This window comes from Agelaius phoeniceus, chromosome 1 (assembly GCF_051311805.1).
Source record: "Agelaius phoeniceus isolate bAgePho1 chromosome 1, bAgePho1.hap1, whole genome shotgun sequence".
NCBI classification, from domain to species: domain Eukaryota; kingdom Metazoa; phylum Chordata; class Aves; order Passeriformes; family Icteridae; genus Agelaius; species Agelaius phoeniceus.
In genome coordinates, this window is record NC_135265.1 from 119,946,259 (window position 1) to 119,963,916 (window position 17,658).

The 17,658-nt window shown below is 36.8% G+C and overlaps 1 protein-coding gene across 2 annotated transcripts in view; it reads left to right on the forward strand.

Moving 5' to 3' along the window:
* The window catches only part of PREX2 (phosphatidylinositol-3,4,5-trisphosphate dependent Rac exchange factor 2), a 172,796-nt gene that overhangs the window by 44,653 nt on the left and 110,485 nt on the right, over window positions 1–17,658 (forward strand). For both annotated transcript variants that reach the window (XM_077186296.1, XM_054644997.2), the window contains 6 exons: window positions 26–148; window positions 1,910–2,014; window positions 4,719–4,820; window positions 6,506–6,667; window positions 13,832–13,965; window positions 15,992–16,095. In XM_077186296.1, coding sequence (XP_077042411.1) covers window positions 26–148; window positions 1,910–2,014; window positions 4,719–4,820; window positions 6,506–6,667; window positions 13,832–13,965; window positions 15,992–16,095 — 730 coding nt within the window. The remainder of the gene's footprint in view (window positions 1–25; window positions 149–1,909; window positions 2,015–4,718; window positions 4,821–6,505; window positions 6,668–13,831; window positions 13,966–15,991; window positions 16,096–17,658) is intronic.

Below are 17,658 nucleotides of genomic sequence, written 5' to 3' on the forward strand. Positions count from 1 at the left end.
TTATGTATGTTTTATTCTTTTGCAGATGTTGTTTTCAAATATTGAAGATATTCTTGCAGTTCACAAAAACTTCCTGTCCCTTGTGGAGGACTGTTTACAGCCAGAACCTAATGCACAGCATGAAATTGGAACCTGCTTTCTGAATTATGTATGCTATCTTTTATTTCAGCCTTTTTTTCACATCTTTTTTTTTTTTTTATTTTTTGCCTTTATTAATTACCATCAGGATAAGGGTACATAGTCATGAAGCCTAACTATGGCTTGATTGCATAATGAAGTTCATCTCTTGGTTACTGTCATGTCCAAGGAAAAAAAAAAGAGATGGGAGGCAGGGAAGAAAGAACATATTAAATGACACTTGTGGGGTTGCATCATTTTTATATTCACCAGATCAGCTCAGGCTGACAAACTGAGCCTTGCAACTTGGGCAAAGCTATTCCTGTGTGTTAGGTGGAGGTACAAGGTTGCATGCAGCAAGAGTAGTACTATCTTTTTATTCTCCCTTAGTGCTCTGCAAAAATGTGAATATTTAGTAAAGAATTGTATATACTGGATCAAATACCTCCATGGTTCTGGATTGTTATTTTATTTCCAGCAACTGCAGTACCTTTACAAACAAGTGTGTTTGTATGTCCTGTAGTAATTGGTTTCTAGGAGTATTATTTTTCCTGTTGGAGCAAAACAAGGATGTTACTCTTACAGAGCTTTGCAAAATGAAGACAAATTTGTTTGCTTTCAGTTGTAGACCTAACAAAAAGTCCAGGTTTCATTGTTATCTCTGGTTAGAGTCCCATTTGTTTAAGTCTTTAATTTTTCATTGTGGCAGGCGAAATCTATTCATGGTTAGTGGAAACAATTTGCAGAAGTTGAGTAACATCAGTTTTTAACTTTGCAGAAAAATTGATCATATTTGAAAACAAGTGTTAGCAGCAAATTGGGTAATAATGTCAACAAATTAGCCATCCATTTTGCGTTTTCTTCATGTATGTTTTTATCTTGTGTGTTTGTGGGAGTGCAGCACAGGCTGGAATCTATCCAGCTGAGGCTCAGCTCTATGGAAAGGGACATCAATGTCCTGGTGGACCACCATCTCAATATGATTGAAGGGTGTGCTGCTGTGACAAAAAAAAATAAAGTCAAGAGGATGCTGGGTTGCAACAGTAAGAGCATCACCAGCAGAGATAAAGAGATCATTATCACTGTCTGCTCAGTGCTTGTTAGACCACAGCTGGAGTTCTGTGTTCAGCTGGAATTCTGTGGTCCCTGCTGTACAAAAGAGATGTGGACAGTCTGGACAGGTTTAAGAGAAGAGCCACAAGGATGATCATGGGAAGTGTTCCATGTGGCTGCCTGCAGGAGCTGACTTGAGAAAAGGCTTAAGTGAGACTTTATCACTATGTTCCAGTATTTAAAAGGTGGCTACAAAGATGGAGACTCCCATTTTACAGAATCACATGGATAATAGGAGGGGTAATGGGTACCAGTTTCTTCTGGTGAAATTCCAATTATACACCAAAGAAAAATTTTTCACAGTGAGAACAATCAGCCATTGGAATAATCTCCCTAGGGAAGTGGTGGATTTGTCAACATTGGACACATTTAAGATTCCACTGGACAGGATTCTGGGCCATCTTGTCTAGACCACGCTCTTGCCAAGAAAGGTTGGACCAGATGATCCCCGAGGTCCCTTTCGACCTTGTTTTCTATGAATCTGTGTTTGAAATTCCCAAGTGGTACTTCCAGACTGTTCATAATTTGAGGCTAGACCTCAAATAATAAATGTATGAAGAAGAGCTGACTTGCTAGAATGAAGGCCATATTAGCTTTGCAGAGGGTTCACTCCATGTTTTATTAATTAAAAAAAGCCAAAATGACAAGTGAAAAACAATGTCTCTTTTTGTTTCTGCAGAAAGAGAAATTCCGTATCTATGATGAGTACTGTAGCAACCACGAGAAGGCACAGAAAGTTCTTCTTGACCTGAACAAAATAAGAACAGTGCGAACGTTTCTTTTGGTAAATAAACTTTGAGTTGGTGTTTCTAACTTTGTATTTTTTAGATTTTTTTTCCATGTCCACCATGTAACAAGTACAAGCACACCTGCAAGTGGTTAGCAGACAATTTTAGGTGGGGGTGGTGTTTCCAGAAGAAGAGGGTGGTTAAATCATATTTTCACTGCTGTGCTTGGATCTGTGGAAAATACAGAATTAGGCAGTGTACCTTGAACATACTGGCCAGGATACAAGGGTGTGACTCTCTAGAAAGGACAAAGAATAGGATAAAATAGATGAGGAGGGATAGGGAGAGGAATTGTAGAAAGGTCAGCAGAACTTCTGGAGAGGAGGTCCACATTTTGCTACTATAGCCAGTGCTGTTGCAGACAGAAAAAGCTTTTGTTATGGATCATAGAGTAGCCATTGTAATCTTAGATGCTGACTTAATCCAAGGTGAAGGAAACAGCTCCACAAGTAGTCTTTTGCTTTATAAGACAAGTAAGGAGGGGTTTGGAAATGTTAAGTCTGATATCCTCATGGTTTTTGAATAGCAAAACAAATTTTCATGTAAATACTGAGTTTGCTAATAGTTGACTTTAGTTGTTAAAAGCAGGAAACAGTGTGGAATGATTTTTGTGTTTCCTCCATAGTTTCCTGTGGTAAAAAATTCAGCTTTGAAATGAGTGGTCTACTATATTGGAACTTAAATACCTGAGCAAGTGTCCATGGATATGCTATCAAATTTTGGACTGATCAGATTTGATCATTGTGTTTTGGGACTGGAGAACAAATGACTCTTTCAGCAAAGCATCACAGATGTGTTTGAGAAAGGAAGATTCTGCCAACACTGACAGTATCACAAGTCTTCAGTTAATTTTATTAATTACTTCTAGCATGCAGTAGAGTTTCATTACTGCTGTTGACGGTGTTCTTGGTGAAGTCCTATTGCATCACACTGATGCTTTGAAAGATACCAGAGCTGACTCCCCAGCTGCACTTACTTTCAGCCAAATTAATGAGCAGTGTGGGAATTTCCTTATTGTGGGAGATACTGTGTGACATGAGGCACCAACTGCCTTTTTGCTAAGAATCTCTTACACAGAAATGGTGATTCACAGTTAAAAACTGCTTCAAAGTTGTCCTATGTTTCCTCAGTGGTTGACACAATATCTTTCACTTTGTCCCAAACTGGGGAGCTTCATATGTGTGATTCTTGTATTGGGAGCAGCATGGCCAGACTAAAGAAGAAAGGGTGAATGCTGACTAGAGAGGCAAAAAGCAAAATACTGGAGAAAGATTACAAAGAGCTTGTTTAGTGACAGAGGAAGCCAAGTGTGCCATTGTGGCAGTTCATGGTGTGTCAGTTTTAGGTGCCCTGGGGCACATGCAGAGGTCTTTCTCATCTGGTTTGGGTTCCTTGTAGATTTAGGGCATGACTTGAAAGCACAGCAAAACCTTCTGGGCACACCAAAGGGTTCAGGTCATTAGAGTTGTGGTTATCTATAAATTACTGGGAGCTGAAACCAGAACTTTTGAGGCTTTGAATATAGAGGCAGTTGTTATAACAACTATAGTCTGCATTGCCATTATCTTTATCAGTATTATCTTTATCTTTTATCAGTAAAGCTTTTGTGTTTGGAAGTGAAATCCTTTAGGCTAAAGCATCCTTTAGGATAAGCCAGAAGTGGTTAAGCATGAGTAGAAAGCAGAGACTTAAGAGTGGGTGTGGAGATTGCCTGGCAGCATTGGTTGTGGGAGAGGTGTGTTGGGTGGCCAGCCAGTTGTGCAGCCTCTGTTCCATCAACAATGTGTCTGCATCCAGATCTGTGGCCTGTGTCAACATCTCATCTGGCTGCCTTAAACTGCCTTTCTTTAGTGTCCTCAGTTTAGGCAACTTGTTCTTTGAAGCTGAGATTATCTCATGCATTGCATCACAATTCCTTCTGATCTCTCCATAAAATAATTTCATCATTACTTTAGGTCTTTATGTACTTAGACTTTAATTCCAGCAATTCCAAATATTTGCAGTGATGTGCTTTGTGTGTTTTCTTATTCCCAAAAGCCCTTATTCTTTTCTCTCTCAGCTACTTTTATTGGGTACTTCCACCCAATGTTTAATTTACTCTCTGCTTCCATAATCAAATGTCTCGTTGAAACTTTTTCATAACCTTTTGCCCATGACTTCAGGATATTTTATTCATTTCACATCAAATTTAAATATAGAAGCATGAAAATAGAACATGTTTTTTTTTGAGGTGTGTAACAAAAAATTAAATGTTAATAGGATGGCCATATTCAAACATTCAAACCGTCTTTGATACTACTTAATGCTGCAAACACTTTTTAGAAACAGCATGAGCTGTAGTGGTCAACCTGAAATATTTTTATTTTTGTTTGTTGAAGTCTGAAAGCATATTTTGAGCATTTTATTTACTGATTTTTCGTTTCAAACTGTAAGAAAAAGTCCTCTTCATCAGACTGGATGAAGAAGGTACTAATGTGAGAGGCCTGAATTCTGCCTTTTTGACTTCCTTGTCATGTGTGATAGCCTGTGCATATGTTCAAGCCTGTACTTTTGACAGTCTTGCAAACCTCCCTCCTTATATATATATTTACAGTTTGTGTATATTTTAGCCAAACATTGCTGTATACCTATGCTCTTGTCTTTATTTCTGATCATTTTCTTGGGATTTTTCAATAATTTGTGAACCTGTTCCCTCTCCAGAACTGCATGCTCCTTGGAGGACGCAAGAACACAGATGTACCCCTGGAGGGATATCTAGTGACACCAATACAGAGAATATGCAAGTATCCCCTTCTTTTGAAGGTACTCACAAGATTTTTATTGAGGACTTTATACTTCCTGTATAAAACTGGTTGCTAAGCATGTTTCTGAATCCCAGGAACAATCTTCCTAGGCAGTGAATTATCTCTTTATTAAGATATTGGACCCAGCCTTGCTCCCATTAAAGCTGGTGGCAAGTCTTCTGACATCAGTATTAAAAGAACTGAGGAGCTTGGCTGGATTGAGATGATTAGCTCTGTTCTGCTTGTAGTTGTAAGGTTGCCTCCCCATTGTTGGGCAGAAGTGAGCCATTTGGGAGAGTTTAATGAGACTAATTTCAGCTGGGTTCAATCATGCCCTTGCTTAAAATGCTTGGGATAGCAGAGTTTGCGGGTGGTCTACTTGGATGATGCTAATTTACCATCAGCAAACTGAAAATGAAAAAATATTAATGGATTTTTTCACAAGAAAAACTGTGGAGTAAGGTGCTGTAAATGGTTTTATGTACAATTATATGTTTATTGCTATCATATTGTGACAGCTTAAATAAATGAAAAATGATAATGTGGTGATAAACATTAGATATTCAAACATCTGGACTTGTAATTTACTCTCTTAGGAAATAAAATACAAGAAAGTAAGTAAGTATTTTAAGCAAGTCATTGCTTAACAAATTAAGATTTTGTATTGCTTATTGTTCCAAACTCTGAGAGGAAAACCAGAGCAAATTCTACTCTAAAAGCTACCTGAAAAATGACTGTTGGACAGTATTTTTCACAATGCATGTGTGAGTGTTGATCTGCAAAGTTGCCAGTTATGAGGCATGACATAAAAAAACCAAGTAAGAAACAGGCAAGAATAAAAAAGTTTTTTAAACAGATTAAAAATATAATCATTACAATGAGGTGTGAGTCATCTGAGATAGCTGTGGCTTTACAGTTCCCTTGGTCTATTCTGAAATTATTTTTCTATTCTGTTTTTGAAAGGCATACAGATAAAACAGGGAAAAATGACTAATGAATTACTCTAGAGCAATGAAATGAATATATTAAGAAAATTTAAATACAGGGTGTGGTGGCAGCAGGGTTAGGGCTTTGCTGAAGGCTGTTCTCAGTCAGCCCAGCTGTAAATGGGGAGTTGGTAGCTTGAGATGGGAAATCTCAAACAAATGCTGGTGGCTCCACTTTTGTTTGTCAGCATTGCTGCCAGTACATCTGAAATCAGTGAGTCACCTAAGCTATTGTTCACTGCTTTGCTGCATTGCATGAGGTTAAACAATAGTGTGCAGCTAAAGGAATGTGTTTTCAGCCCTGAGTTGCAGGAAAGGCCGGTGTTAATTTTGACATTAGAGGACTACTGGTTTTTTTAAGCAGAATTGTTATCCTTGCTCTTGAACAGTTGTATCCTGCAGAGTGTAAAAAACAAACAAACCCAAACCCCAAAGCTCAACATGAAGAAACATTGTTGGAGGAGAAAGTAGCTGAAATGAAATCTTCCTAAATGATGATGATTATTTATTGTTAATAATTAGTTACTCTTGAGTTTTAGTGTCTTACTAGGACCATTTTAGAAGGGTTACTGCTTTTCTGCTTAGTAAAAGAGAAGACTGGCTATTTTCTTTCTGAATGCTGGTTTGGTTTAAGTCTCCTGTAATGGACCTTTAGAGATCAAAGACTGGTTTCTTTTTTTTCCTTTTATTTTTTCCCCCTTTTTCTGTGTCTAAATAGGAATTACTGAAGCGAACTCCAAGGAAGCACAGTGACTATGCAGCCCTAATGGAAGCTCTCCAGGCCATGAAAGCTGTCTGTTCCAACATAAATGAGGCCAAGAGACAAATGGAAAAATTAGAATTTTTGGAAGAATGGCAGTCTCACGTTGAAGGATGGGAGGTACTGTCATTACTGTCATAAGATTTGTTGCTTTCTATGTTGAGGGGGGAGTGTCAGTTTCCCCCAATGATGTGTTGCACTGTTTTTGTGATCCTGAGGTTCTGTCAAGTCCCCAGTTCTGTGAAGTCACAGCTTTTGAGATCTACTCTGTAAATTAAGTTTTCCATTTCCATGACTAAGCAATGCTGTATGAAATAGTAGACTTCGAGGGAGGATAGTTATTTAGCATTTGTATTAACATATATCTGTGCACACAGACACATTTATAAATCCTAATTTAAATGCTGATTTTATTTTACTGCTGTCTGTGCTGGCCTAGCAGCACTTTGTCTGGTTGAAAAATATTGTTTATTATTGGTTAAGCATTGAGCCTGTAAGTTTTTGACAGCTTGTTGGTAGTCTCTTGATATTGGGTGAGCTAAACTAATTTAAACACATTCAATGGAATCTGTGTGAGATTTGTAGGGCTTTTTAATGATTTGCAAATGGAAGAACTTCAGTGCTCCAACCAAGTTTTGTGAAGTAACCATAGATCTGGCTCTGAGTTAGAATTTTAAGTAGTAACCAGAAGAGCCACGCTTTCCCCAAGAAAACAAAAATATTAAGTAGTTGTAGCACCAAAATCTTCCTTTTGAACGATTCTGAGCACTATAATTAGTTCATATGGAAAGGCAGGTAAGATAAGAGTGTATCTTTAAGTTCCCTTGGTTGTTTTGTATTGACGTGTCTGAGCTGATTGCACGGGGGTGGAAGGCAAACACAAATGAAGTTTCAATGAAAGAAATATAAAGCAAACAAATAAAGTGTAACCATATTCAAAACTGACTTAAAAAACCAAAAATACACAGGCTTTTTAAGAGGCGGATTTTAACATGGAAGCAATCCTTTGCTTTTTGAATACTTTGCTTAAATATGCTACTTCTCTTCCTGAGAAGGCTGCTTAAGAACTGGAGAAAGAGGTTTTATCCCTTTAAGCTTTGTGGAAGGCTTGCAGACTGGGAGATGTAGCAAGAAAAATGTGTTTGTTGCATGTTAGCCTGGTACTGAAAGACCTCAGTCTATATAGTGGGAAATTTCCTTTGTAGGGTGCTGAGGAAAGGAAGGGTTAGGGATGTGGATGGGACACAGATGTGACACTGAAGCAAAGAAAGCCTCAAGACAAAGCAGTCTGAATTTTTACTGAGAGAGTTCCCCACAAAGTCTGACAAATAACAATTAGAACATTGACTAGAATAGACAACTTTTAAGTAGATATTTGTAGTAGTAGGTAAAAAAGCAGAAATAAGAAATAGTTTGTGCATGGCTTTATTCCCTCCCTACACCTCCTGGTTTTACTGTACCTGCTGTTTCTTGAACTTTGGTGTGCCTAAGGATGTGCTCTGGTTCTGCAGTACTGGATTTAGCTTTTCCCTGTCATCCAGAAGGGCTCAGCAGAACAAGCCACCGTCTGAAAGGAGCATAGATCTGGACAAAGACCCCCCCCTAAATACTACCCATGACACCACATAATTATTTCCTGTATGCTCCATGTGAAATCTCCTGATCAGTGGACTTCTGCAAACCTTTGGTTTGTGGTTAATTGAGTAGTGTAGGAAGATTTGGTTCATTCTAAATGTGGATTAAGTGACTAATTTTACTTTAATAAAAATTCTTCATGTTTCTTTAGTGCGTTGTGTGATTTGAAATGTTTCACTTCAGATGCTTTTTTCCTTGTGTAGAGGCATTTTCAAGAACTGCTTTTCCATTTCTGGCAAATCATGCTGGAGCTCAGTGCACTGTAATGTTGTGGTACAGGATGGTCATTATGAAATACCACTAAAATTCACTGTGCATCATGAGAAGGAGTTTTAGCAAGTAGAAAAGTGATATAATTGCTGGTCCATATTCAGACATGACTTTCTGCACTTATTTGTAACCTTTTATCTGAAATAAAAGAAAATAATTCAAAGCAAATGCTATTGTATTGTTTGTAGGATTTTAAAAAAGAGGGGACTAATATAAAGTAAAATTCTAAATGTTCCAATAGAGATGAGGTCTAGTTAACATCACTTAACAGCTCCTCCTTTAGATTAGGTGAAAATGTGTTTATTTTTACAATTAGCTTGACAGTAACTTGTGAAGCAGTAAGTTGTGAAGGTTAGCGTATCTCAGCATTTAAATATTTATGTGATAACTTCTTTAGGTCATGATAGGAGCAATTGCAAGTTAAGTGCTCAATACTTTATGGCAAAGAAATTTGCTAAATAATCCTTATTGTCTATCACCACTTTATTCCTTCTATTATTTTTAACTTTTCAATTAAATTTTCTACTGCACTACTGTGATTAAAATTCTTCTACTTGCTTCCATTGTCTGAGTCATAGATATTTTTCAAATCCTTCTTAATCAACACACTCAAGTATAAAGTTACAGTATTATTAACTCAATGCATTATTAGTCATATAAGTTGGTTAAGAACTTACTGTTCTCAAACCTCTATCCCTGAACAGGGAATGCCCTTTCCTGCATTAAGTTTCTTCTGAATTCTAGGTAAAACATATGGTAGGAAATATGGTTCCTTCTGGAAATGTGTTAATGAGCAAAGGTAATGATAAAGGAGGAATGGTAGCAGTATGGACATAAGCATTTGAAACAGACTTATTCTCCCTTTGCTCAGAATGTAGTCTCTACTCTGTAACAAAGTAATTTCCTACCAGCCTTGGTGGGTTTTCTTGGTTTTTTGTTTTATTTTTTCCATCTCCACTCTTCCTAGATTTCATTTTAGGGTTTCATGTGTGCTTGAACTCTGAAAGAGTGCCAGTGTCCTAAAATAGGATGTTTGCAGTAGGGTTATGTGGTGTTTATTGTATTTTAGCTGATTGGGTTTGATATCATATGGCAACCACAGGATGCACAATCTGGCAAAATTGCCTTGATCTTAAGATGTGCATCTTCTTCAGACATAGTGTAAGGTTAGTCCTTGAAATGGTAAGAATTCCAGAACATGTATATGAGCTAACAGTATTTGAAAGATTCCCAACAACAACTACAAAAAAAAAAAAAAAAAAGTTCCTGAATGCAATGTTTGAGAGTGGATTTAATTAAATAAACATCTGGTTTTCTGCAATGCTGAAAATAAAGAGGCAAACTTGTTGGAGATTTCCTTCCAGAAGGAAATGCTTAGCACATTGCTTGGCCCCAACTAGAAGGAAAGGGAAAAAAATAAAGACTATTTTTAGAATCTGATCAAAGCATGACTTGAATTCCTATACTTAAGTGTCATAAAATGAAGCTTGTGTTTATTATGATAAAAATACGGATTCATGGAAAAAATGGAACATCTGTTTCAAGAAAGAGGATTTTGAATATAATGACTTTCTCACTTAATTTCCTAAGTGGTTTAATTTATTGGCCTGAATTCAGAACTTGTGTAGGTGGCTGTCTCAGTTGGAGAATGGCTCAGCAGCTCAAGGAGTCTGTCAGTAAAATTTGCGTGGATGTTTCAGTAAGAGAAGAAAAAATTGTTGCATTTGTTGTAAGCTGGAAGCTGAACAACCCAATATGAGTCATAGGCCACTTAGCGACAGTAGCATGGGGTATTCTGTTCCTTTCCATTCCAAATATTACTTGTTGATGTGATTCCATGTCATCAAGTAATATCTTACCTGAGATACAGTCTCTCTTCTTCCAGTGCTTTTATTTTTTGATATGGTCATGGTAGCCCACATTTCAGACCTCTCACCTGAGCTGTTTCCTTAGTTCAAATCATAGGTGTCTGACTGACAGCCAAAGGTTATCAGAAAGGTTATCAGAAGTCAGTTATACCTAAATAGCCAGCAGGCTCCAAGATTTGATGGGCTTTTAATTGCCATACCAGCTATTCTCAAAGGGCACAGAGTTTTTGGTTGGAGTGCTCCCCACAGAAGAGGGTTGCTGTACAGTCTTTAGTGACTCAATAGGACAGATTGAGGCAAAATTAGTCTAGATTCACAGTATAAGCCTGCTTTGCAGGTTGTTTTTTTCCCCCCCCCCGAATTGTTTATGTGATTTGTTGGAAGATGATTAAAATAGGTTTGTTTCTATAATACATGGCATTTTCAAATTGGCAGATTACAAAAACACTGGTTTCACTGAAAATAGCCCATGATTTCTAGTTGCAGGTACTTTAAATATACAGAAGCATGAATAGCATAGTAGTAGTGATTTTACATTTAGGCTGAGCAGCTCTGTCGTCTCCTCTTACAAGCACTGAGTTTAAATGTCCGTGAAAACTTTGAAATAGCAATTGCTTTCAAGTTCAAGTTGCTTATATTGGAAATTCCTATGGTAGTTTCAGTGTGAATGCTTAATGAAAACACATTTGTATCAGAAGGTTTTGTTGTTCCAGAATATTGTTGGTAGTGTAATTCAGTTTTAGCTGTGCAGCAGAAAGTCTCACCTGCTTCTGGGGTGAGGGTTGACCCCTCATTTGTTACTGCAGCCTTGAGAGGGACAGCTTGGAGCTGGATAAGTGAATTGTCCTACTGGGCTGGATATCAGCTGTAGCTTGGTGTTCCTGGTAGGGTTAGGGAGTAGCTCTGTCCTTCATGAAAGCTTGTTATGGTTGTCAGCCCTTTGAATTGCATGGTAGATATGGCAGTGCTTGTGTGTGCTCTCTGCTTCCTCCTTCCTCAGGCATGTTTTTTATCTTTAAGGGATGTGGTGGAGAGCCATGCTTACCCCAGATGTAGAAACAGCAGTGCTTCAGATAATATACCCTTTCATTTTTCTCCATTTCAGCTTCATGCCCACCTAAAGTCTGGAAACAGGCAAGTCCTAAGTATTACATAGGCAGGGAAGTGACAGGGAATTTTTCTGCACTTGCAGTGTTATGGAGGACAACAAGATGTGACTTCTGATCCTGTTTTCTTATTCCCTTGCACTTCAGCAAACAAAATAGCCCTAATAAAATTCATTGACCTGCGATCACACTAGCATAGGTTTTGATCTTGTCAGAAGGTATCTGAGAAGTGACATTGACACTGTTCGGTCTTTGGATGAAATGTCTCATAGGGAAAAAAGTATCTCTAGAACCTTGTTTTCCTCACCTAGCAGTATTTTCTCAAAGGGAACAAAATTAGGAGGATAATAAAGGGTAATAATGTGGGACAGATGACCCTCACTGCCATACTGTCATGTTAAACTTGAATAATGAATGAGGTGATTGTAAATAAGTCAGATAGCCTGAATTATATATACTTAAAATATGTATTAAATGTGTTATTTTATGAAAAGATGCTGGCACAGTAGCAGATCTTGTTAGGACTGTTGGGAAAAGGCTGTGTTTTTTCTATACCGAAAATGAAATTCTTCAATAAGAAAAGACAAAATTTTTTTATAAAATTCTTTCTATGAAAAGAATTCCATCCTTTTTTAGAAAGCTGAAACCTCTTGTACAATTCTGAAGCCTTAAGCTGATATTTTTTGGCTTCCTTACAAAAAACTACTATTTTTCTGCCCAGTTGAAGTTTTGTGTAAAAAACAAGCCGAGACCCTTTAGAAAGTATCCAACCTTTTAAAATGCAAATTGTTAGTAAGTACTATTCCAGCAAATTTGAAACACAGAATAAGATATTGTTTACTCTTTAATACACAAAAGCAATGAAATGGAATGGAAAAAAGTGACCTGTTTTTCTGTAATTATAGTCAACAAGCATTACACACAGCCCTAATTTATGCCTAATTTATATCACTGAGTGTGCTTTTAAAATGTTTCAGTGTTTGATTTTGAATAAAACGGTAAAATTAGCATGCTGTTACTGATGCTGTCTTAGGAAGGGAAATGTGCTGTAGTGGCTATAGGTGACATTCATCTTTGAGTGGCTTGTTTGATCACTTGTTCCTGGATGGAAGCAGTGGTGGTTAGTTAGTACAGACCCTGAAGTGGCTGTGCTTAGAGACCTGGATTGTGTTCCAGTGTGATGGTTGTGCAATCTCACTTATCTCTGTAAACAGACTGCATTCTCCTTAGGACAGACTGAGCTATTGCTCAATATTCACAGCTGTGACATACAAAGGATGGGCAGAAGGATGAAGAACTGTGAGAGCAGAATGTGTGTTTGCTTCTTGGCTCTTAATTGAATCCATTTTTCTTTGGACTACTGTGGTTAGATCAAGAAGAGGAACTAACTGCAGCTATCACATGCCTAAACCATTCAGAACATGTGTAGATGACAGGAGAGTCCTGGCTTTTTGCAGGTTTTCCAAGCTGGATTTGACTCCCTCCAAGTCAGGAAACTTCAAACCCTGGTTGCATGCTTGATGCAGCCAGCACAATAGACAATAAAATTAACAATAGGCTTGCATGTCTGGATGGACATGCACTTGGACAGCAGCTCTGCCCCACAGGAGCATGATTTTTTCAGGCTAGCAAAATGCACCTCAGAATTCAAGGTAGGCTTCCTTGAGAGGTAAATTTCTCTTTACAAGACATAGAAAGGCCATGAATTTTTCATATAATGTTTTTTTTTTGAAAATATTTTCCTTCATTAAAGTTCCTTCTCTTTTATTAAATTTTATGAAAATGCCTGACAGCCTTTTCACATGAATGATCTATCTTGAAGCAAAAATGAGACATGGGAAGTTTAATCCCAAACATCTAAACCTTACCAAAATTCTGATGTCTTTGGAGTAGGTTAGGAGGAAGTATACTAGACAGTCCTAGCTGCACATGCCACTCTTAGCTTTGCCCAAGTTTTTATATCTTGCTGTTTTTTAATTTTTGTTTCTGCGCTTAGCCTAATCTAGTGTAGAACTATCTACCCTTAGTGATGCTCAAGTCCCAGGTTGCTTCAGTTTCCAATTTCATCTTGGCATAGATTATTGTAAAGCTCCATTTTCAGACATTTCTGAATCAAGTTACTGAGGATAGGAGTTATTGGATAAAGTTGGCCTGATTTTCAGGAGAGGTCTTTGCACAAAAGTAGTATAATTTGGAAACTTTTTGTGATTAAACTGTGTCTATTCACAAAGCTAGTATTAAGCATCATTATAGATGATTGCATAATTACAATGCAATAAATTACCATGACTTGTTCTTTCCAGATAATTGTTATACTTGTGAGTTTGTATAAGAAACTTTTCCGTCGTTGATGCAAAGTACTTCAGTTGTTACTAAAAGAATCATCTCTTTCCACTCAATTTTAGGGGTCCAACATCACAGACACGTGTACAGAAATGCTGCGAAGTGGACTACTACTGAAAATTTCAGCAGGAAATATCCAAGAGAGGATATTCTTTCTTTTTGATAATCTTCTGGTCTACTGCAAAAAAAAGCACAGGTAAATGATTACTTTCAAAAGTAATGTGTTTTTCTCACAGTAGAGCTAATCATGAGTATGGTGTTCCATAAGAACCACAGCGTAAAAGTTAACATTTTTAGAAGAACTTATCAACCAAAGAGAACTATATAATTCAAGCAATTGGAAAAAAAAATTATATTGATGCAGGATCCTAGTGCTGAAGTGTGGGGAAAAAGAATCTGTTTTGTCAGCCTTCCACAGCAGGTTATATGTGATGGCCTCACTCTCTTCTAGGAAGTGTAAACAGTCTGAATTTTTAGTTCAAACAAATTAATATTGTAGCTTGTGCAATAAAATAAGTCTCTACATATTCAAGAGTTTCATGCCTTGTATTTGTAATCAGGGAAAACAACCAGAAAGCTGCTGCTTGCTGCATTCCAAAGAGCAATTCCTTAGTTCAGCAAACAAACTTCTGTAGATAATGTTGTGAGAAATAAGGGTTCTCCTGTGTACAAATATCCCTCTTGATGCTCAAATTTGTCTCTTTAATCCAGAAGTTGTTTTAGAGTAGCCACTAAATACATATCCCTGGGTAGACATTTGATAGATTCCTGGATACATGTTCTTTTAAAATTTTCTGATATTTGTTATTGTCCAGCAATTACAAATAAATTGCTGGTTACATAGTATCTTTTCAGTTGTCCTCCACTGAGTTGCATATTTTTGTAGCCATTTCTCACTAAAATGCAGTTTTGGATGAAAGTATCAAACTGTATGAAAGGTTGTCTGTTGTTTCTTTAGTTTTGAACAGTCATGTCCTTGGCTGGTACCATGATGGCATCTCTGCAGACATAGGAGTAACACAATTTAGGATATAATTTCAAAGTTTAAGATGGGAAATTAATGGATTATCTCCAGCAAGAGATTTTAAATACTGATTGGCAAGTATGTAAAGAGAGAAATTGTATTTTGGTAATTTTACAAAAATTGCCTTTCATTTATGGTTTGAGATATTTTATGTAATTTTTAACCATCCTTTTTTGGCAGAGTTGTTGGTGTAAACATGGAATACTCTATTTGAGTTTCTAGTTTTAAAACTCAGTAGAGCTATTGGATTTACTCACTTTGGAAAGAAAAACATGTAATACTGAAACATTATGCTTTATGCTGGTTTTGTATTTTTGCTTTCTTTGTATTTTTAATGTGTTACTCAATTTTTGAATAACAAATTTATGGTGTAGTAGAGTTACTGATAAAACAGTAATAAAGTAATGATTGAGAGGCAGGTTGTTTTCTGACAATTAGTACCTCTTTGGAGAGGATGAAGGTCAAAATTCAGGAGATCCTTAATTCTTAGAAACTGACCTTTGTTTGATATACAGTATTAATTATCATTGTAGGCAAAAATGGATAGATAATAATCCCTGGCTTATCTGAGGTGTGAAAAGCTGTCTAGAACTGGGGCTTTCCAAAGGCATTGGCTTCACTGGGAACAGTTGCAGCAATGCAAAGTGCTTTGGAACATATCGCAGTGAAACTGCCTCAAACTTCAGCACTCCTTAATTACAATTCTCTGTTAACCCTTACATTAGGAAGGAAAGATGTTGCCTTCTTTCTTCCCTACATAAATCCCACTTATGATGCTAACATACATAGGTCAATATTGCTACCCAAATATGTTCTCATTTAATTTTTTTCAGTCACATTACCCCCTTGCTGAATTTCTAGACTAACAGGGAGACCACATCAGCTTAGGAGGAAAGGCTCTCCTTTTTTTGTCTTGGATGGCAGACAACAGCATATAGGTACCAAAGTATTGGAGCAGAGACTTTCCCAATGAGCTCTCATTCAGGCAGGAATTTGCAGCCGACTCTTACCAGCTGTAGCATCTTTGCATTTCCATCAGCAGTGTCCCATTCAGCAGTGGATTCCACAGTCCAATTGCACAGATATTGAGGTGTTGTGATCCTTACAATGGTCTCCAAATGCTGCATGTACAGGTAGCAGTGTAGAAGCATGGAAGAAGGGAATGGATGATGTTCTCTTCTGCTCTCTCTTTTTTCAGGAGATTGAAGAACAGCAAAGCATCTACAGATGGCCACCGTTACCTTTTCCGGGGCAGAATAAACACGGAAGTGATGGAAGTGGAGAACGTAGATGATGGAACAGGTGAGTAAATTTGTGTGGCTCATTTCCAGAGCTGTCTTTTGAGGTGATGAAATCAAATGCAGCTCCATAATTTCTTTGAGAACGGAGGATGCTCTTTATGTTTAGAAGGAAAGAGGAAGATGCTGCTTTAAAAGCACTATTTATTAATATCAAAATTCTGCTTCTGTGACACATCATTGCTTTCATCCATTGTTAGCTGGGCAGCCATAGATGAGTATTTTATGCTTACATGAACAGAGTAATAAAATAAGGTGACATTTATTGCTCAACTGAAATTACATATTTAACCTCACTTTATAGCATTACAGCACTCTTAAAGAACTTATCTTAGGTACATGGTATGTATATAACAGCAAGTGGAAAACCTACCTCTACTGGGATGAAACACTATAAATGATTAAATTGTGACATAAGGAAGGTTTTTTAAAAATGTCTTTAGGGATATAAGCCATAAGATTACTTGAAATTTTCATGACATACATCAGTAGACTGAAAACCAAAAGTATTCTTAGACACATCAATTTTTGTTTTATAAACTTGAGTTTAACCTTTGAGCTTAACAATAATTACTTTTTTTTGCAATTAAAGTATTTTGGGCTTTTCTAATGTCGAGCTAAAAAAAAAACTGGTATGTGAAACTTGTAGTGGAATAGCAAATATGTAAGTCTGGAGGGAATTTCTGTGAGTTATATATTGCTTTTCCTGATATTTTAAAATAGTGTTAGGTTTGTCCTCTACTATGGATTCCAAGTATTTCTCAATGTAATTTTGTTCTAAAACTGAGCATTAATAACAATGAATTTACTTCTAAGTAAATTTAATAGGAATTGAATATTTCTTTAATTTTTTTTTTCTGTTTTGATTCCTTGTGTTCAAAATAGTTTGCTCACTTCTTGTTTTACAGAGTAGGCAGTAGAAGTGACTTGGAGAAAAAATGGACTATTGTTCTTATTGCAACAAAATAGTTTATTGGAAGACTGTTGTCTCTTTCCTCCATCTCGTATTTTAAATTCTTTCAACCTTTTCTCATGTGGTGTGTTTTTATTTTATTATTTCTTATTTTATAATTTTATTTTTGTCCTTTGGATTTAGTGTTTTGATCAGTTTGCTTCTGTCTTTTGTCATTCACATTAAATTTTATAAAGAAATTACATTAATAAATGCTTGGAATTTATGACTGCAGTGTCTAGAGCTGAAATTTTACCAGTGCTAGAATAATTACTGTAGTGCTGCAGCGTGGGATGTCTGCTACTAATCTCAGGATTGTTTGGCTTTTCTGAGAGCATTATTTTTCATTGTTCAAGAAGAGCAGAGCATTTTGTGCAGTATTGGTGCCTATCCCGTTATATTTTATAGCGTATTAATGTCTGAGAGTAGAACTGAAAACTTCAGTACAGAAAATAAAGCAATTATATCTTACCATTTGTACAATTTGTTAAGTATTCAGAATTCACATCTTGTTCCCCAAAGCTGTTGCAATGCTTTTTGACTTGGTTCCATGGACAATGTTACCACTGAACCATTTAAGCTATTCATGAAAATGGTGAAAAATGCTGAACATAA